This window comes from Polistes canadensis, unplaced genomic scaffold (genome assembly GCF_001313835.1).
Source record: "Polistes canadensis isolate GaletaPanama2010 unplaced genomic scaffold, ASM131383v1 scaffold_200, whole genome shotgun sequence".
NCBI lineage: Eukaryota > Metazoa > Arthropoda > Insecta > Hymenoptera > Vespidae > Polistes > Polistes canadensis.
This window is the reverse complement of record NW_014569747.1, coordinates 80907-103463: the sequence shown is the minus strand read 5'-3', so window position 1 is coordinate 103463 and position 22557 is coordinate 80907. Positions and strand designations below refer to the sequence as shown.

General features: G+C 37.3%; 2 protein-coding genes across 3 annotated transcripts in view; one reads left to right on the top strand and one right to left on the bottom strand.

Moving 5' to 3' along the window:
- LOC106789749 (protein timeless homolog) overlaps window positions 1-22557 on the bottom strand; it is a 162375-nt gene that overhangs the window by 94873 nt on the left and 44945 nt on the right. The window lies entirely within an intron of this gene.
- On the top strand, window positions 17629-22325 carry LOC106789751 (insulin-like growth factor-binding protein complex acid labile subunit). Its single transcript, XM_014754224.1, has one exon. The coding sequence runs from the start codon at window positions 18021-18023 to the stop codon at window positions 20844-20846; it is 2826 nt and encodes a 941-aa protein (XP_014609710.1). The 5' UTR covers window positions 17629-18020; the 3' UTR covers window positions 20847-22325.

Here is a 22557-nt window from a genome sequence, read left to right as displayed (position 1 = left end):
CTTCGAAAGTTTATACAAAAATTTATGATTAATTTTCCATTTCGCGCAAAATATTCTTATACGTAAATAAAATATTAATCATATTTGTGTAATAAAAAATATGAAATATATTATTTTCATATTCTAAGTACATAGGATAAGAAAAGAGAAACGAATTTTATGATTGAAAGAAGTAATAAATTGAAATCTCCTAGACACTTCATATAAGAAACCTTGGGATGTTGGAATTTTCGTTTCGTATCACCGTTACGACGTCGTCGACTAAATTTCTTATCTCACTCGCTTTCTCTCCATCTCTTTTTCCAACGTGGAACGATGCGGCACCGTCTTCGTATCGCTCAAGTGCATTCGAGAATGCAGTGCTCGGTTCTCGCGTACGACGCGCGCATAAAACTGAATGCATTTTCGTCATATTAGATACCACCGCGTGTGCCGTATATGCACGTCGGACGTTACTGAAATATATCACTAAAATACAAGTCGAGAATAGATATGTATTGTAGGACGGCGATAAAAATAGAGCTTGTTATCCGAGAAAAATAGAAAATAAATAATAAAAATGACGAATAAATATTCCAGAAAATCAAACGAAACTTGTGTTACAATTGAAATAATCAACATTATTACAATCGATAATAAAGAAGAAAAAGAAAAACTAAATAATCTAATTGAAAGTTACAAAAATATCCAAAATCTTTTTGAATAGAAAGAGAGGATTTTTTGATCCGCACACGTACGTAAACTTTAACAGAGTTTTGCATTAAAACGAAAGATATTGCAATGCGATGAAGCCAAATTTCTCTTTGATCCCTGCCACTTGCGGATTCTGTAAACTTCTCGAGTAAACTTCTCCTCCTTGTAACATCATCCTTATTAACGAACGAATATTCGATGAGTCACTTTCACCATATGTTCTTCCTTACGTTATACACGAATAAGAGAAACGCGAAAAAAAGAAATAATAAAAAAATTAAAGAGAAGATAAATATTAATCTTGATTGTGATAATAGATAAAATATTCGATGATATTCTCGATAACTGTTAACACTTCGTCCTCATATTCCCATTACTTGTAAGTTAATTAATTTCATAAACGATGAATGGAAACATGTAACAACAGGCAAAATCTTTGGAATAATAATACAAATAATACTAAGTCCCGTAACAATTTCCGAGATAGACGTATCTCTGCTTTCCAGTTTGCGACCGAACTACTTCCAAAGATTTGCATTGAGGTGACATCAGATGCAATGCAGTGGAATTTTCGTTTGATCCTTGGTGTTTGCAGATTCTATGACTTCGTTAGGTAAACTTCTCGGAATCTTGCGCGATGCGCCGCCTTTGAAATTGTCAGAGAGAAATTCTCGATCTCCTGACTTCGGTTGACTCGCCATTGAAATAATATGCAAAAATTATTCGTTTAGAGATAGAAAAGCTTTCGCGACTGATCCTTTTCTTTTCCACGTTTCGATTACTTTAACTAGCTCAAATATATATATGCATAGATATTATTCATGAAATAGTTAGATACATTTTCCAGTCCTATTTTCTAACGTATGCTTCGTTTGAAAGCCAATAATTCATATCTCGAAACAAAGGAACATTATTAAAACTCTCTTTTCACCTGTTGATAGTCAAGAGTGTCACTATAAATTTCCTTCCTTCGAAAGAGCATTGTTATAAATCTGTACACTAGAAGCACGTCACTCGTATTCTCTTAACTAACCGATGAACCTCTCTCATTTCATCGCAGCTTATAATTTGAAATGCTTGAACAACCGGATGCATGTACTGATCGAGTAAGTTTCTAAATGTATTGACCAAACGCAATGGAAACTGGGTTGCCAGAAGCGAAGATAATAAACGCGTTCCTACCTGTGTAAACTGTCAAACTATCTGACCGTATGAAATTGTTATTGCTATCCAGGGACTGAGCTCACATAGCGACCCTTTCGCGAATTAGTTTTGCCCGAGTTTAAAATAGTCAATACATTTCCAACGGGGAACACACAATGCAGTTTGATTGTCGAAAAGCTCGAAAATAAATCTTACCGCGATAAAACAAAATGTTAAGTGGAAATAGTGCGAATCATAAATTGGGGAGAATCAAATAAAATATCATCAAATATTGAGTTTCGTAAATTAGTAGCTAAGTAACTTGCTTATTAAGTAAATCGTTTTGATACTAAATTACGCTAGGCAAAGGGTTACAACAACTTGTTAATTTCCTCGTTAAAACAACGCCGCATAATTGGGTCAAAGTCGAACAACTTAATGTCATTTAAAAGTTTTCCTAAGAATTTCTATTCTCTAATGAAATATCATTAAACAAGCAAAAGAGACCTTCTAACGTATCTAATAAATAACTTTCTGTCAACGTTTTACCGCCATATCAAAGAAAAACAAAGGATATTGAAAATAGTAATACGAGTTGTCGTAAAATTAATCAAAATTTACGTTTTACAATTTGTACGATTATTAATCGGAGACTGTAATTAACTGGACGACTAGTTAAAAACGTTCCGATATAATTAAGACGAACGTCGAATGAAATAACAATTAATATTGAAATAAAAATGATATTGGGGTTAAATAATTTGAAAAATCAATAGATAAAAAAATTAAAATTATTAATTGAAAAAACGATGAGGTTCGGCCTTGTTCGTAAAATGACACGTATCGATTTATCACAGTTCGCTTTAAAACTTGGAAACTTTTAAGCGATAAAACAAGCGAGATAATTAACAGAGGAACGTAGGCTCAATACGGCTTAGCGTACGCAAAGTGGACAGGCGTGTAATGTACCGATCAATCGGAACATAGAAGCTTCAACGAGCATGATGCAGTATAAAGCTGCATAATCGAGTTAGGGTATATATTGAAGGTAAAGGAGCTGCGAAGTATGAGAAAAAGACTAAGAATAAAGAATTGCTTGGATGAAAGAGGAAAGATAAAAAGTTCTTTTATGTTTCCGCTCGATTAAAATATATGAAAACAAAAATATAAGATAAAATAAATATAAAGAAAAGTAGAACCAACAACATCAACGATAGTACGAAGTTAAATGAAATATAAAGGTTTTTTTTTAGTCGTACTAGAAATAAATCCAGATAGAATATGAATATATTCACGTATTTCTTATTATCGACAACTTTCGACTTTCCGCATGCGTATTGGGGAGAACTTAATCTGTGCGGAAATTTCTGACCGTAGAATTTTCTAACACGGTGCACAAAGGCCTTTATCGATCCTCTATATGTAAACGGCATCCAACCATCCATCTTCCCGATACACTTGTAGCCGTTCTTAAATTTCCATACGTTAGCTATCGCTACTTCGGTTTCGTCGTTCTTCCGATGTTTCCAAAGTGTGTGTTACGTGTATCTCCTACATATTTTGTATTACAAAGCCGAACGCGAAGCTTCCTGCTTCTTCCTTCTTCCTTCTTCCTTCTTCTTCTTCTTCTTCCTCCTTCCGTCGGTAAAATTAATCAAGATGTAATAACGAAATATCGCGCATAATACTTGCTGGAAAAATTATTAATACTGGTATTACAAAATGCAAGAAGTTGGGTCGCACGTAGAAAAGCCGACGACGATCCTCGGAGAGACGTCGACAAATTACGTCACGTCGACAAATTGTTCACATTAATTAATTACTACCGAAAGGGAACTGACGCGTTTAGAGAAAACAAAAAGAGAGATGGAGAGAAAAAAAGAATGGGAACAATTAAAGAAAAAAAAAAGAATAATAATAATAATAAGAGGACAAAAAAAATAAGCAAGAAGTAAACCAACGTACGTGATGAGCATTTTTTTCAGGTGAAACAAAAAAAAAAAAAAAGAAGATAATATATCGCCTAGGATGATTTAAAAATGACGCGTTTCGGAGACGAAGGGGGAGAGAAACACGGAGGGTTACGAGCAAACAGGATAAAATTAATGATCGTATGAACTTCATTCGTTGCGAGACGCATCTGGAACGGCTCGTACAATAAAACATTGAAAAACCTCCTGCAATTTCTTTCCCCGAGCAAGGTTATCTTCGCATTGATGACTATACATTTGTCCAATTATAATTTCGTTGAAAGTCGAGATATCACTTTTTTTTGCTTCTTCCTTCCTTTTGATCACTTCCAACTACGTTTTGGTCTCTTTTTGAGAAAGAATGTTGTACGATTCTTCGATGAGTTCCCCAAATTGCAAGGAAATCAATCCCAAAACTAAATGCTCGTTGCTGCAGTCTGAAATTACTCAGACCAGAAATGAAAACAATGGTTTCGGTCGACGTATATTCCAGTTTTGAATAATGTAGTTATTAATGTATTTTCATATCTCTCTCTCTCTCTTGTTCTCTTTTATACTCTATCACTATTTTTAATTTATATTATTTAATATAATTTCATTTTAATTAATACCGTTTCCATGTATACATTTATTTTTATTTATATTATTTGATTATAATATAGTTCCATAGTTTAAAATTTTTAACTACCCACGTGGGTGCACCCTTATTTGATTTATATTTATGGATGCTTCCAGACTCTTTTATCATCGAAATTCTATTCTTTCTCTCACTATATAGTAAGATAACTATATATAGTTAACTATATAGTTAATAATTCACATCGAAAATATATAAAGGAGTTCAGGAGTAAACACTTGAAAATGTATTTGATATCAAGCTTACAAATATAATCGAATGGAAAAGTAAATAACGGAGGCGAAATTTACGTGATTGAAGTTCGTAGTTGTTCAAAATGCTTTTACCCTTCTTCGATAGGGAAATATCGAGAAACAATACAATACGACGATAACTCTCGACAAGATTGTTGGATTTACCAATCGATAAATAGAACAATTGTTTCTATCATTAATTCGTTGTACATACTAGACACTGTCATTCGATGTAGTAGTTCGGGACGATTTGTCGAAAGGATTGGTCTATTCACCGGCCTTGAACACTTGTACATTTCTATACCCGTTCGCATCCGTCGCCTCCTGTATTCGTTTGCGAAAAACTACTTGCAAAACGAATGAATTCTATGGTGGAACAAAAACTACTGTAGGATTTTTAATAGGAAAAACAGTTTTATTTGAAACTCAATTAAAAAACGCTGAACCTCATCATCGATTCGTTGCGTCTACGCCGTTCCTTTTTTCGTTCGATGGATTATGCTACTCAAAACTAACAAACACATATCGCCCTATGCTATACGCACCAGTGTCTTTGTCGGCAGACTTACGAGATAAAACGGCGACACTTACCGTCTCCTACACTACTCTTTGCTAATCTTGAAAATGTTAACAACAAATCTCTCCTCGGTATGATCGTTCTAGTATTAAAGAAGTGCAAAATAAAAAATGATTTCCCCTCTTCGTATCGTACGAGTTGATTAATTAAAATTCCTCAGAAAATTCCTAAAACATTAATTATTGAATATTTTCTCTTACAATTTTACTCGACAAAATAATAAAAGAAAAAAAATGTTCAAACTTCGTACCGTAATTACTACGATAAGCATATATTTATAAACTAATTGATCCTGATGTAGAAGAAAAGAAAAAGTTATTCAATGATATTCGATATATAATACTTATCGAAGCACCTAACTTATCGAGGATAGATACGAAATATGGAAATAAAAGAAATAAAAAAAAGAAAAAAAAAATAATGATCAAAGTGCACACAATCGTGCAGGAATAATGCAAGGGTAATAAAACGATCGGGCAAACGCTCTTATTTCCCCCTATTGAAGTAGAACTTCTTACGACGTTAACGCCTACCGCGGATTCAATTGCGTGAAAGACATTAATTACATGTCGTCTGGACCGGAAGAAGTCGCTACTACTGTCGTTCGGGCCGTACGGTGAATTTTATTGCCAAGTAAGAAGTTCAAAAAGGTCAGCATTCGTGCGTGGGTAAAAGTATGTCCTCGATGGCATTGAGCCAACGTGAACTCAACCCGCAGAATATCGAGAAACTAGTGGACAGAAAAGGAGGGTGGTTAAAAAAGAGAAAAAAGAAAAAAGAAGAAATAAAAAATAAAAGAAGTGGAAGGAACGGCAGGAATGGATCAGAAAAAAATATATATATAGATATAATAAAATAAAATAAAAGAAGAAAATAAAAGGAAAAAAGAAATATCCGAAAAGGGTGAACGAGGACATTGAGGAAAGGATATCCATGCTCCGCAAATAAGACATAAAAAAAAAGAGAAGAAAAAAAAGGAAGTCTAAAGGAAGGCCACCGGAAGACCAACTTCTTGAAAGGAATGCTGTACCTTCAAGTCTCTCGTTTGTACGCTAAAAACAGGAGAGAGTAAGAGAGAAATTGCGAAAGTAGTCTGGCCACAACTTTTAATTTATTCCACTATAATCCTACGATACTTTGGTACCCCTTTAGAAAACGTTACCTGCTTCTTTACGAAAAAGTTTTTCCGAAGGAACTGAAAAAGTGAAAAAGACAAATTGTGGTGGATCGTTATGGAAATTTTACATCCGTTCGCAATGTTACTCGCAAAATTACGAACTATCGATTTACATATACACGTTTGAATTAATAATAAAATCGAATTAATATATATAAAAAAAATAGAAAAAAATAAATAAAACAAATAAAAGTCAACGCAATGTTCAATCATGATTGATAATAAAATTCAGGATTAATATGAAAAAGGAACGAATTGATTAAAAGAGCTGGGAAATGGAAGGTGGACGGGATAAAAAAAAAAAAAAACGAGATATAAAATCCCGACGACGAAGTAAATCGAAAAAATTAAATAGGTATGACAAAAAAGAAGAAACGAACGATAGAATCGGTTAACGTACAACTATATAATATAGAAAACTTTGAAAAGGACACGTCTCGGAAGATCCATCGAAGCGAACAACAACTGTGAGGAAGAGCTTTTCGAACAATCTTCCCGTTCAAATCAGAGAGTCGTAAGAAATAAGCAAGCGAGCGAGCAAAAAAAAAAAGAAAAATGGAAAGAGAGAGAGAGAGAGAGAGAGAACAAGGAAAAGAAAATAAGTAGGAGGAATCTGGTAAGATGCGATCATACCTCGAACCTTTTCGCAGTGAGTTCATCTTGTCGAAGAACGGAAAGGTACGAGAAAAGCACTCACTGGGAAGATATACGGAAGTAAAGAATCTTGAACGCACCTAACATTCGCAGAGAAAAATAAAGAAAGAGAAAATGAGAGTCAGTGGGTGAGAGTGAGAGAGAGAGAGAGAGAGAGAGAGAGAGAGAGAGAGATAGAACACGAGAAACCGAGGAAATGAGAGAAAGAAAATAAACGCAGAACAATTCAAACCTCTTTCTCTTACTTGTCTATCTGTCTCTCTGTTTCTCTCTCTCTCTCTCTTTCTCTCTTTTTTAATGGTAAAACGGAAAACGGACATGAATTTTTCGCTCGGTCGAGTCGAAATGGCGATCTAAGAGAAAACGACAAACTGGTGGGTCGGGTTCCATAACCTCTGGCATTCCTCGAGCTTTTACGATGAAACATAAGCAAAAGGTAAGATTAATGATTCTCTTCTTCTTCCTACGAGGCACTCTTCCGCTTTAAATTTCGCTTTAACTTTCACCGAGATAGATCCGGTAAGAAAAAAGAGAAAGAGAGAGAGAGAGAGAGAGAGAGAGAGAGAGATAGAGAGAGAAAGAGAAAAAGTGAAAGAACGTTGCTGGTGGCCGTTGTGTTTTAATTATCCATTAAATTAATTCAAGATGCATTATCGCGAACGAGCTCATCTCTTCAGGTGCTTCGTTAAAATAATATTTTTTTGCATTAGCCATCTACGACGAATAAAACAATTAATCGTAGGCTTCTATTAATTTAATATTTAACAATTACTTCTCTCTTAATAATTTAACATTCAAATTAAATATATTATTTTTATTTTACTTTTTTTCTTTCAACGTATCTATTTTCTCCCTTTGCCACGTTAATGTAATTTTAATAAGAACACGATAAACGTCACAAGGCACCGAGCGAATATAATTTTCAGCAAGGTCACAATGTTAAACGTAAGCTTAAGACGGGTATAACTACAGCGCATCCCGAAACTTCCTATTACGTTGCCGCTTGTATTCTTGCAGATTCCTCTCCCGCACGTGTGAGATACGAAAGTTCGTAATAGTCATAACTAAGATAACTTCGTCATCTAAGATTACATGAAAGGTATATAGATGTATATCCATTTAAAGTGAAACTACTTTCGAAACTGTTCTTACGTCGAGATTGATATTTTTTTTTTTCTTCTTCAAATTATCTATTTCGTCTCTATTATCGAGAATGACAAATTTAGTTATATAATTAATTGCATACATTTGTATGTAAAAATCACATGAGCTATTTACTTGTCAAATCAAATAATTATCTTTACTAAAGAAACAGTAGAGATAATTTATATTTTAATAAACATTATCGTATATGATTTATCAATAAACTACTGTATAAAATTGTTGTTATTTTATGTCATTAAATTCATTATTAACGAAATCAATTTGAAAAATAAGAAGTTAAACATAAATTAAGTGCTATAACACTGAAACATAAAAAAATTCTAAAAATTAATCGTTTTGATTTGCAAATGGATTATATATACATTAACACATGCATGCATGCATACATGCATGTATAGTAATATCGAATGACAGAAAGTATAACATAATCCTTGAATACTTAAGAATACCTTTTAAAAATTAAAGACAGAAATGAGAGAAACTCTTGCCACGTTCTAACGGAAATGCAATATGCAATACGCAATATAAATGCAAAACAGTTATCGCAGTTACCAATGGAGACGCGCCTTATGGTGCTCCTTGGAAAAAGGACGAAAGTTTCGCTGGTACCGTTCCTCTTGTTTTGTGTAAAAACTCACCTGGGGAAATGGAAACCTCGTAAAATTTCTTCTCCGGTTCAAAAAGATTCTTGATGAAAATGATTCCTTCCTGCCTTTCTATGTGGTCGAATTTGATTAAATATAGGAAGAACAACTATTAAATATTTTAAATATTCGTAATACAATAGTCGTGATAAAAACGACGAAGATTGGAAATTAATTAGTTGTACAAATAAAATCTATTAGATGATGAAACGACGATGTTACGTTTTGTTCACGTGAAGGCTCCAAATAAACTGATATTCGTTTGGCTTGTATAGGTCACCGTCGGTTCCTTCGAAAATATGTTTACATTCATAAATGTATGTATCGTCGAACGATCGGTTGCTCGATAATACTAAGCGAGATATTTTTAAAACGTAGCTACAAAATATCAATATAAATACACATATCGTTACCTAAAAAAATGAAAAGAAAATGCAATATAAAAACTAAGAATATAATAATAACAACAACAGAGCCATATGTAATAGAACAAACGTCTCTATTAAATAAGCTTCGATTTTTCTCCTTTACTTTCCAAAGAAAAAAAAAAAGAAAAAACAATAATGCAAAACACACACACACATATAGTACAAGTTAGAAAAAGAAGGAAAATGGTACCGTACGAAAAGTAGAACGCGTTACATCGAAAAACGTTCCGTACAGGAGGTTTACTCGAACAGTAACGGCAAAAGCATCAACGAATAGAAGTAGAAGTGGTGCAAAGAAAGAGATAGAAAAAGAAAAGGATAAAGAAAAAGATAGAGAGAGAGGAGAGAGAGGAGAGAGAGAAAGAGGAAAATAGCTACATCCCCAGTTTCCCCCGTCCCGCATTCCCCGGTCCCGTGACACACATCTCTTCGCTTGCCCGCAGTTTTCTTCCTTTCGCCTTTATCTCGGGCCATTCCGGCGCTCCTATTTTATCCTGAGATATCAAATGACCCCCCAGATACCTTTGTTCCCTCTTACTCATCTCGAGTAACATTTGTATCTGTCCACTGTTCCACCCGATTCACCATGCTTTCTCTCTCTCTCTCTTTCTCTCTCTCTCCTTCCTCCCCTATTTCCCTCTCTCTGGTTTGCTCTTGGAGAACGACCGTTTGTGCCGCTTTCCGCTTCTACTAGCTTGCTGTGAACCCCCGAGGGTGCACCTGTAGGTACCTTTACCTGCCTGCAACGCAACTACTCTACTTCGTTCATTAAGAGCCAACACTAACTACTGTTACCAACCTACTACTACTACTACTACTACTATTACTACTACTACTACTAGTATACTACTACTACTACTTTCTATCAACACCAATACTAAATACCAACACCGACATCTCTCCGATTCATTTCGCAATACAAACGGATTACAACGAGGCAACTTTTACCCAACCATAAGAAAGACAAGAGACAATGCCTTGCGAGAGAATTAAAAATTTCATAAATCGCAATGCAATCTTGAACGCCCTATGGTTCTTTACTTTCCTTTTTATATTTGGAGAATAAGAATCAACGGGATCAAGAGATATTTCTTTTAAACTCTGGTGGGGAAATATTTCTTGGAGCGCATTTTTCACTCCATCTGTATTATTATTTCATCAAAATGAATATAACGTAATTATTCGTTCTCGTTGATCGAATGCAATGACATGTTTGCATATCCTTATGTTATTTGTGAAAGAATAAAATTTGACGATTAGTGGTAGCGTAATTTTGAGGAAAAATGATGACTAATACTTTAAATTTATAGACTTACGTATTTTGATATATAGATATAGATAAAAGTAGTATTTCGTCTATCGAAAGAGAGGATTTTTGAAAAGGATGAAAGGAATATCCTATTCGTGGATATGTATAGATTTTAGAGACATCAAATCCTAGAGGAGTAATGGAAATTTAAAGCTCCTATAGCTATCTATGTACGCGCCCCAGCACGACGATTCATTGAATCCTTTTCTATTCTACGCAGATTTTTCTTTTAACATCAGAATATTGTCACTACTAGTATTACTATTACTATTTTAAAATTCAAAATTATAAAAAATTATAAAAATGAATCAGAAAAATACGTTTCATTTTTTTGTTTTGATAGACGACAAATTGTTATTAATTTTATGAACAAACAATTGATTTCTTAAACAAATGTTAAGAAAAATTAGATACGGCATTCATTTATACTAATTTTCGATAATTTTAACCGATGTGGTACATATACGCAAGTAAGTGCACGCGCGATTGAAAATGCATCAGAAAAAAAACAATCCTTTTGATACAAATTATAAATACTTTAATTAAAGTAATTAATTAAATAAACAAAATTGCATATTTTATTGTTATAACATCAATACTGATTTGATTAGTATTCTAAATTTAAATTTGATTGATTGATTAGTATTATAATTCCTTCCTATGTTTCATAATGATAAATTCTATTCTAAGTTGGAAATCAAAGTTCAAAGAGATTCTAGCGCGTTGAAGCTGCAAGATTATGAGCTTCATCATGAAAATACATCAAGTTCGATAAGAAGAGAGCTATACATACTATATCATTGTGCTTCCTTGAGTAAATCGATCGATATTCTCGAGGTATACGCGTTCACCGAGAATGAAATTATATTTAACTCTACTAACCCGATAAAATATGAAGATTTCGACCGGAACATTAAAATGACCGTTTGATCGCTATAAAAATTGGCCATAAATCTAATTATGAATCTTTTTTAAATATTTACATTTAAAAGCACGCGAAATAAAGGAAAAAAGAGGAAGAAGAAAGAAGAAGAAAGAAGAAGAAAAAGAAAAAAAAGATAATTTGAAAAAAATGCAAGATGATCCACTTTTACTGAAAATAAAGATTAAATTGCTGAATATGCAAACATCCAGCAGCAGCATCTAGCAATACGACACAGGAAGAAACATATTGGTGTGCATTTATGTGCGTACGTGTATCGCCGACGAAATTGCCGCTGAAGAGAAGAAGGATATACGAAGAACGTATCTATTTTCACGAGTAGAAAATACAGGCTGTTCTCGTTTGTCAACGGCTTCTTCTCAATAAGCAAACTACCCCGCGCTTGATTCCTTTCTCGTCTCAAACTTTACAAGTCACGTAATAAAAATTGCAAAAAGGAGAAAAAACGTAAGGAAAAGAAAGGTATTCTTTACGAGTCGATCGAAGTTTATGAGGTCACCGGTTATCTCTTTCTTCTTTCTGCTTTTCCATCTCTTTTTATCTCTTTTTATCTCTCTCTCTCTCAATTTTATTTTCTCTCCCTTTTTTCTCTCTCCATGGAAACCGCGTTTCATGTTTTTTCGAGCTTACGCGTGTCATTCTCGTAGAACGATCTCGACGCAGAGAAAAGAGAGAGAGAAATAGACTGAGATAAACTAGACGTGTTAAGGATCCCGACGGTTCGTCTGACGAAATGCAGATTGTTTTGTAAATTGGTCTACCACCGACGTTGGCATCCACTCAGAGAACTTTCTTAGTCAAACGTCACATCTTGCCGTTGGAAACTTCGAGAAATCTTCTTGCAATCAAATTAAAGGTATCGCTATTCGAATCTTATTCCGTGGTTAATTAAGAAAACTCAACTCATTGTTTAATAAGAATATTAAACAACTTCATTCGTAACCTTTCATTTTACTTAAAAGTCTTAATGCTAATAATATCTGTAAAGATAAAGAAAATTAATTGCCTATTATTAAATGTAATATCCAATTCGAACGATATTTATTTGCAATTATAATACAATAGAAAGATAAAAAAAAAAAGTAAAAAGTAAAAAAGAAAAAGAAAAAGAAAAAGAAAACGAAAGAGAGAAAAAGACAATGAACGAGTCGGACTCTCGAAAGACGAGTCTCACCCTCGGATTAAAATATTTGCTATAAGAGTGGCTTGTTGTGCACTCAATGGCCGATACACTGATTGGAGATCAAGCGAGAAGAGGCAAAGAAAACCGAGCTTGATGCCAGCAGCTGCGGGCTTGCCGACGGCAAGAAGACGAAGAGGAAAAGACAACGAAGGGGAAAAGGAACGTCAAGACGACGATGGTGGTCGTGCCAGGAAGAGAAGAACGATGCCTCGTATACTCTCCGACTCCCTCTTTCTCTTAACCCTTCTCGCCACTCTTCACGTCACTCTTCCTTTCTCTCTCTCTCTCTCTCTCTCTCTCTCTCTCTCTCTCTCTCCGATGCAAGACCTCTTCCACAACGGCTGTCGTACCGAATGCTCTTCTCCTTGTCTCCGCTTGGTTTTCACGACGCCTTTCTCGATCTCCCTCGCGCTCTTCTCGCAAGAAGAGACATTTGGTGCAGACCATTACCCCAGTCCCGGGTGCCATCGGCCATCACCAGCGCGTTAAAGCCGCAGCAATTACAAACTCCGACAGTCTCATCCCCTTTACTTCCTCTTCTCTTTCCTACTATACCAAACATCTCACCGCCCATACCACCTTCTTTGTTCTCCTTCTAACTCCTTCTACTCCTACTACTTCTCCTTATTCTCCTTCTCATGCTCCTGCTTGCTTCGTGCCTTTCTCAACGAACCTCTTCTCTCTCTCTCTCTTTCTCTTTCTTTGTCTCTTAGAGAAAGAGAGACAAAGGATGCATACTCTCTCTCTCTCACCCTTTCTATCTTTCTCGGTTGGCACCACCCGCTTCTCATGCCAGTTTTCTTTTCCCCACGCCCACACCATTTACATTTGCCTACTGTTCTCGTAAAAGTAACTTTGTAACACGCGCAAGCGAGCGGCCAGTATTCGCAAGGATTTTGTTCTCCGTTTCGGGGGAAATTACACGTCGAGCGACACCGCAAGACACAAAAGAAGGGTTTTCGTTACGACGTCTAACGTCGCTTCCTCTTTATTCCTATTCGAGCGACTGAAAATATTTCGGGTTCGCCGAACACGTTACGCTTACCTTATTCTTTTTTCTTCTTATTCTCTTTCTTTCTTTTTTTATCGTTTCCGTTCTTTTTTTTTTTCTCTGAAGAAAATGACCAAAACTGTTGGGGAAGTTTAATTTCCAAGCATGGTATCGCGTTGAAATTCTAATTAAAGTACTTACACTGATAACCAAATGTTGAAACATCCGGAATAACAATTCTATTTGAATTTGAATTTGTGCACGATGCATTGATCATTAATAAAGATCTAATAAATTTAAATAAAATAATATTAACTTTGTAATTTATATTAATGTTCTTTTTTTTCACAAGTTCACTTTTTTCGTCCTCGTCTTCAATTTATCATCTGTAATGATCAAAATCTATTTTTATTGATGAGGATACTTTGGTCAAGTTCGATGGACACTCATTCATAATTTATAAATTTCTCAAAGGTTATGGCATGATAAAATCTTCGGAAAATCGACTTTGAGAGCGTAAAAGTACATTTCTGTGAACATACTGTAACAAATTATAAAGGAAATGGTCGAAAGTTCCGGTACGTCGTTAACGCACGATCGTTCAAAATCGGCAATCGAGTGTACCGTTATAGCGTGGTTGTTGGTTACAAAAAGTAGATTTTTCAAGCACGTTTACACAGCACTTGATCAAACGGATACGTTTAAAAAGGTCCGCGTGGATTGCATGCCGCTGTTGTCACATGAAAGATTCCAATCGTCGATACATGGGAAATATGCAAAAACAATTTATTAGGAATTTTTGTTGTTACGCATAAATTTAATCATTAATTCGACCATTAATCATTCTCGTAGAAAGTGCGTTGCAAACGTTCGATGGACAAAAATAGAGCAAGATTATAATAATTCACGCTAATGCAAAGTTAACCGAACATTTTGTTCTTTTTAATTCTATGGTATTACATTATTGTTTGCGGAGTGTAGTTGAATGGGATCATAACGCATATAGGAATAGTATAAATTTTGTAAAATTCAATGAGAAATTGATAAGTCCGATACTAGATTATTCCACGGTATAGTTAGCATGTTCATCTAACTTCGATAAAGATTTGAATCATTGAAGAAACATTATTTTAGATTCGTGTAGGTGAATACTCAATTCCTGCAACGTCATTACCTATTTTCAAGAGCAAGGAAGAAATCGATGAGTAGCAGAAATAAGTTTTATGGTTCTTAACGTGCGATACTTCATCAAGATAATAAATTTCTTAAAAATCGTTTATATGAGATAGTGGGTAGATGCATAGATAGAGTAAATATAGGTCGCACCAAGATCACGTTCGATCGTTTCGTAAGAGCAAAAGCAAGTGATGCAGTAATTCCCAATGGATTAGAGATGCTGAGAAACTAATTTATGGACCTCTGAGGCATTCCGCTTCCAAGAAAGTCTTATGTATATATACACCTGTATAGGAGCGCGTAAGGTGTTTGGAGACGTAGGATTAAACCAAAGATCGTATGAAGTTCAACCGAGTTACTCTCCGTAATACAAATACTGTCTTAAAAATCAAATCTTATCTAATTCACCTATTATTCAATCGTGCATTAAATATACGAAATAATTTAATAATTATTTAATACGAGCATCTATGGGAACATTCGTTTTTATTCATCGATGTTTGATTTTAGCCAGATGTTTCGGTTTGTAAAAAAGCTAGAATGGTTTGCTCGATTATGTAGAAAAAAAGCTTTGAATTGAATTTTAAAAGCAAAAACATTTGATGGCCCCACACAAATGTAAGCAACAGGAGAACTTTGCGTGTTCGCTTTATGCGAACATGAAGTCGCTCGAACGATATCGTCGTATAGAACCTTCCCACAAATATGTTAACAGTTCGAACGAGTTTACCAATACCACGTCACAATGTCGTTTACCATCGAATGATTTTTCGCAAGAATGTTCTTAGCTGGACGTATAAACTTTAAAATTATTCCCATGCTTCTTTATAAACTCAAAGAGTGTCCTGTACGACGAACGTTCTTTAGATATGCGCGTCTCTTCTATGCACATATACTATACACGGTGCTCTCTTATTAGAAACGTCGGGCACGAGCACACTATTCCGAACATTTACATGTCGGTGCTCGAGCGAAATCCAGAATGAAACCTTAGCGAGACACGGCTCGAAATTAAACTACGGTAGGTACGGTAGATACGGTCGTAAAGAGAAAGAGAGAGAGAGAGAGAGAGAGAGAGAGAGAAAGAGAGAGAGAGAGAGAGAAATAGAGTTCGATAAAAGCGAAAAAAGAAAAAAATGCTATGCGTTATTAATATCATAAAAAGGTACCGTTTAATTATAGTCAAGCGTTATTAACGCTCTCTCGAGGAATAAAACGATTATTTTATTCATCTTTTTATACGAGTATATCGATGCCCTCCTCTTTAATGCTACCAGCTCGCAAACTAATTATTAAATGTTGTTGAAAATGGCATCAATACAAGCCTGATTGCTGTTAAATATCGCGGGAGAAAATACAAAACATCACTGGATTTCTCGATAGATCAATATTCTAACGAACTAACTTGATCGTCAATAAAATGGCCTCCTGACGATATCTAATTAAGGTTAATATGCGAATCAATCTTGATTTTAAAGCCCACTCGATCGTCAAACAATTTCGTTCCGGTCTTTCTTCACAATTGCTACGAAATTGATCGTTAGTATTGTATTCATCGAAACGCGTAAAAACGTGAACTAGTATAATTTGTGATACGCGTGTATCGAAGAAACGAATGCATAAACAATTATTCACGATTGTTTTTTCATATTTGAAATATATAGGTAATCCGATTATAAACGTTTGAATGATCGGTATTGAAATGATCTATAGGAAAATATTACTCGATCGAGTTCCATTGAAAATGGGATGTGTCTACATTTCCTCGATCAAAGGAGATATTCTAGAATTCGATTTGAGCTGTGGTAGTACGGTTTAGTAGTTTTGACTCTAGGTTCATAATATAAATCCCAAGTGAGTTGAGCTATTTACGCAAATTTGGATCGGTCTCTTTGAACTAACATCCAATACAAACCCCAAGATCTCTCGTTGCATCGCGAACCAATAAGAAGGATAAAAAGGAAGAGAGAGAGAGAGAGAGAAATCGTGCAATCAAAGTCTCCGATCTTAAAAATCCAAAGAACATCGTAAGATAGAGACCCCGTCAGGGATCGGCGTTAAAACGGTGCGTCATTGGAAACTCTTTTCGCTCGATCGCAATCGTAGAAGGTGAATCGAGTTAAAGAAATTGAAGAGAGGAGTTGTACGCGGTAGGAAGCAAGCAAGGAAGCAAGGAAGGAAGCAAGGAAGCATCCAAGGAAGAAAAGCATCGAGCCAGGCAGTCATGCAGCCAGCCGGATGGCATCGGCGGTAGTTCGTGAAATCACACGGTACCGATTCTCCCTCTCCTAGATTCTCTTTCTCCCACCTACAATGTTAATTTTCTTTCTCCGTTACTCTTTCATCGTTTCAACCCCTCTCCGTATCAGTCAGCGTCAGTACGCTGTCGGAAAAGGCGAGTGCGAGTGCGCGCGCGCGCGCGCGCCCCTTATCGAGTTCGAGAGCAAAAGCGACGGCTGGTGGTGGTTGGTATGGAAGTGGAAGTAGGTGTATGGTAGGTACGAGAGGGAAGATACGACGGAAGGGTGGAGGAGAAAGAGGACGAGGAAGAGGGTTGCAGGTGGCGGTAGAGGAGCGAGAGTGGCTGAGAGAGGGAGATAGAGAGGCGCCCCGTGGAAAACGGAAGATAGGGATGGAATGCGTCTGCGGGGTAGGGGCAAATCGGAGTTTGGGGGTGAAAGAGGGATGGTAGAAGGAAAGCGAGTGCAGCTGCGAGTTCGTCGCCGCAGTGTTTGGTAGTCCTTCTTATGGACATCACGTTCTACTCGACCGACCCATGGATAGGATAGATCGTAAATCGTTCTAACGCGTTTCTATTACCTAAAAATAATAATAATAATAATAATAATAATAATAATAATAATAATAATAAATAATAATAATAATAAATAATAAGAATTAGTGGATTATAGTAGTTCGTTCAAGTGGAGTATTTCGTAGATGATTTCAGCGGGGATCGTTAAATCGACGACGTTTCTTCGTAGGCACGTCGTCGTTATTCTACTTGTTGTAATAGTTGTCATCGTCTTTGTCGGAAACGTCGACAGAGGATAAATACGGAGGAGCGTCGAGATGTGAAGTCGCAGTCGTTGGAAGCGATGTGGCTTCCATTCGTATTGCTCGCCTTGATGGCGAGCGGTTCCGCTTGTCCCGATCTTTGCATCTGTCAACAAGGTGTCATCGTCGACAGGGATTCGCCGGTATTCGCGGATGTGACGTGTCGCGGTCGCGTGCCGGAATTATCGGACTTACCCGATAACACGAGGAGATTGTCCGTGGAGGAAGCAGAGGAACACGAGGTAACAAGTTTTTTGATCGAGCTCGAGACATCGAATTATCTCGAGTCAAACGCGACGTCCTCGACGACGACTACAACGTCAACGACGTCAACGACGACAACGACGACGACGACGACGACGACGACGACGACGACGACGAACGAGAGCCGAAGCGCTCCTATCGAGACGGCGCTCCCCTATTTGGACGAATTGACGATGACGAACTGTTCGCTGACGTTCTTAAACGTCTCGTGGCATGGTTTTGAACGACTACGATCGTTAAATCTGTCGTACAACGAGCTAGCACACTTGAGTGACGCGCGAGTGTCGAGTCTCATCGGTTTGACGTGTCTCGATCTATCGAATAATTTATTGAAGGACGTGAACGTCGGCATTTTTAGGACGCTCAGTGAACTGGCGCGCTTACATTTACGACATAACGAGATCGCGATGGTGCACGAGGACGCGTTTCGCGGCTTGGATCGTCTCGAGTTCCTCGACTTGTCGGATAATAGGCTAGCGGACTTACCGGATAGCGCCTTGACGCCTCTTTACTCTCTTCAAAAGTTAGATCTCAGCGGTAACCAACTTCAAGTCCTCGGCGCGAGATGGTTCGAGAGTCTCGATAAACTTCGAGAACTTGATGTCTCAAGGAACGGTTTGGCAAAGGCCGCTTCGGGAACTCTGCAACCTTTACCAGGACTATCGGTTTTGAGATTAGCGGAAAATCCTTTGGAGGAGAAGGATGTGTCTCTCTTACTCGGAACCGGGAGAAGATTAGAAACAGTGGACGCTTCGCGTACGGGTCTTGCAAGAGTTCCAGCAGCCCTAACCAGATCCGTTAGAGCGTTACGTTTAGCCGGCAATAAGTTGACCACTATCAGAGGCGGTGACCTCGACAGTTATCCTCTCCTACGAATGTTGGACATTTCCGATAATCGTCTAACTGAGATCGAAGACGACGCTTTAGGGCGATTGGAAGTGCTCGAAGAGCTTGATGTTTCTGGAAATCTTTTGACCAAGACTCCCGGAAGTCTACCTAGTAGCTTAACCATTCTGAACCTCCGGCGAAACGCCATAACCGTTTTGAAAGGAAACGATTTCCAGGAACTTCGTAATTTGAGATCTCTCATGTTGAACGATAACGATATCGGTCAAATCGAAGTTGGGTCATTCAGTCAACTGGTCTCGCTAAATGAACTTGATCTGTCCGATAATCCTGTCAAAGCGTTGACTGTTAATGCTTTGAGTGGTCCAAGTAATCTTGCCAAGCTTCGTATTTCCGGATTAACGTCCCTTCAAGAAAAATCCCAACAACAAGGTGACATGGCATTTCCCGTACAGACACCGGAAAGACTCATTGTTCTCAATGTTTCGCGAAGTCCCGTTCTTGCCAGACAGTTATTGACGGACGACGCTGCCCTATCCGCTTGCAAAAGTCTCCTCGAATTAAACCTTTCCGAGACGAATCTTACGACCCTTAGATCCGATTTGCCGTACTTGTTACCGCAACTTCGTATATTACGACTAACTGGAAACGAGTGGAATTGCACGGAGGATCTCTACTGGTTAGGGCAATGGTTAAGAGAGCACAAAGGGCAAACCTACGATCTCGAAATCTCTCAATGCGCAGCTCCCGAGGAATTATTAGGAACTTATCTACACGATCTACCCTCACCACCCATAACACTTTCCACGTTGATATCGACCAGTAGATCGACCCCATTGACCGCATCGCCGAATCTTCTCGTACTCGACCGAACTTCAAACGAAACGATCGATTCCTCTTTCACGTCTTACTCTAACGATATTATCAACGGATTCGCGAATATCACGGAGTCAACTTTCGAAACTAACGAAGAGGAGGAGTTTGCTAATTATTCTAACTTGGTGAAAACGACAACTCGCGAAGTTATCAGTTCAACGAACGAAATGGACGTCAAATCTGTGGAAAATTCAACGATAAAGACGACGAACGTACCTCCCGTTTACGAGGCACCGACGTCCTTTAGAAACATAACTTCGCCGACGTTAAAAGGTACGGACTTGAGAAGAAAAGACAATAGCGTTCAAAATTTACGGCGCAAGGTAAAAGGAAAGTTGATGATCGATATGAAAGAAGATGACAAAGCTACATTTTCTTCCATCAACATTAACGTCCCCGAAGCAAAAGGCAAAACTGAGAAGAGCGAGAAGATGAAAAAGTTTTTAACGAATTCCAGTAAAGATTTGTCTCCATCGTTGAAGATATCTAAGTTTACAGAATATCCAAGGAGTGAGGAAAAGACTATGACGACGACGACGATGACGACGACGAAGACGAAGACGAAGACGACCATGTCGGAGAAGTACCTGACGAAAGAAAATAACTTGACGAAAGAAAAATATGTATTGACTAACGGGATAGTATCTAATACGATAGCAGAAGAATTGAACGGTCGTGCGACCGATTCTGGTACTCGATTGTCCGAACAATTATCTGGCGCTCATCCCGGAATGTTGATTCTCGTTGGTGCTGCTTTAGGTGCGGCTGCAGCTTTGACCGTAGTTTTATCCAGACGTGCTACCGTTCGTCGAAGAGATAGATACCATCGTCACGAAAACATCGAAGTTCATACGTTAACACCGAGCACGGAACTTTGGTGACCAGAATCGGAGTGCGCCAGACTCTTCGAAAGAGACAGGCGACTTGAGGAACAACAAGAGAGGACGCGAGAATCGATACTCGAACGATCGAGGAAAGTTATTCTTGCCGAATATCTCAGGAAGATTCTCAAGTAATCTCGAACATGTTGCCTCGGTATCGATATCGTGAAACTCCAACGATTTATAAACTTTACTTACTTCGTCGACTCTCTTTCAAAGAACTAAGATTACTATCTATGAGATCTGTTTTCAAAACGTATAACATTTTCGAACGAACGTACCCTATAGACGGATATTTTGTCGTTCGATTCGATCGACGCCATTCGATCTTGAAAAACGTTTTATCACAGGCAAAGAATAAAAACAAAATACGATATGTATATCAAGAATACGTTTTTGAGAGAACGTTCGAAACTACATGAACAAAATGAAAGTCTAAATAATTTCAAGACTTGACTCATCGATACTGGATTCGTAGATATTCGAACACAACATAGAAGAACATAATATTATAGTAAGTACGAGTTACGTTTGTTGAAAAAGTTGGAAAACAAACTGTGTATGCAGGTTTTGCGAAAGGAGTCATAAAAAAGTGTTAAAGAAAGATAGAAAGAGAGAGAGAGAGAGAGAGAGAGAAGGAGAGAGGGAGAGAGAAAGGAAGATAAAGAGAGGATAATAGAGAAGGACCTACGAAAGGGTAAGTGAACGCGCGCGCACGCGTGTAAAACAATACACCGAGAACACTTACGTCCTGTCTCGTTTCTCAACGAGAGAAACTACGTTGACGTTGGTGACGGCGCGACGTTGAAAACCGAACGCATGAAACGGGCGACAGAGAAAGTGACAATAATCATATGACGAAGGGAGTGTGTCGCTCGGGTTACAAGCTCAACTTACTTTTGTGGTGCACTGGGGAAAATGGACTCCTTGCTAGAACGCAAGTGAGTGCAAAAAGGAAATAAAAAAGGAAAGAAAAGAAAAGAAAAGAAAAGAAGAAAAAAAATAAAAAGAAAAAGAGGCAATAACGTTCGGAGCGCGAAATAGAAGATGATAGGCGTGGTAGTTTGAAAATGGACGATGATGGCGGTCAACAAAAAAGAAAACCACGGTGGCGAAATGTGCTTCGTATAATGGAACGAAGGCGAGTGCTTAAAAAAAGAAAAAAAGAAAGAAAGTGAGAGAGAGAGAGTGTGTGTGTGTGTGTGTGTATGTGTGAGAAAGAGAGAGAGAGAGAACTAGAGTTGCTCGAAAGAACTTTTATCGAGCGCTGCATGAACGAAAAAAAGCAGTGCATTTGTATGTATGTGTGTATGCGTGAATGAGAGAGAGAGAAAGAGAGAGAAATAGAAAGGGTTTGCTTGCGTGTTCGGCTACAAATAAATACGTATATACGAATGCGAGAAAGCTCGGAGAGTGAGAGAGAGAAAAAGCTCAAATACGAAACCATTATCGGCGGTGACAGCATCGAGTGTACTGAAACGTTGCTTCCGAACTTAATTCTAGAGGCTTGGCGAACCGCCAAGATACCTTGACAAATAAACAAATAAACACAAACTAACTAACAAACAAACAAACTAACATAAAAAAAAAAAAAAAAAAAAAAAAAAAAAAAAAAAAAGAGCGGAGAAAGAGCAGATAAGAAATAACGAAGAGGCTAGACATTATCTTTCTTAAATAACCAGTGTCAAAGTACGACTATGATGATGATAAT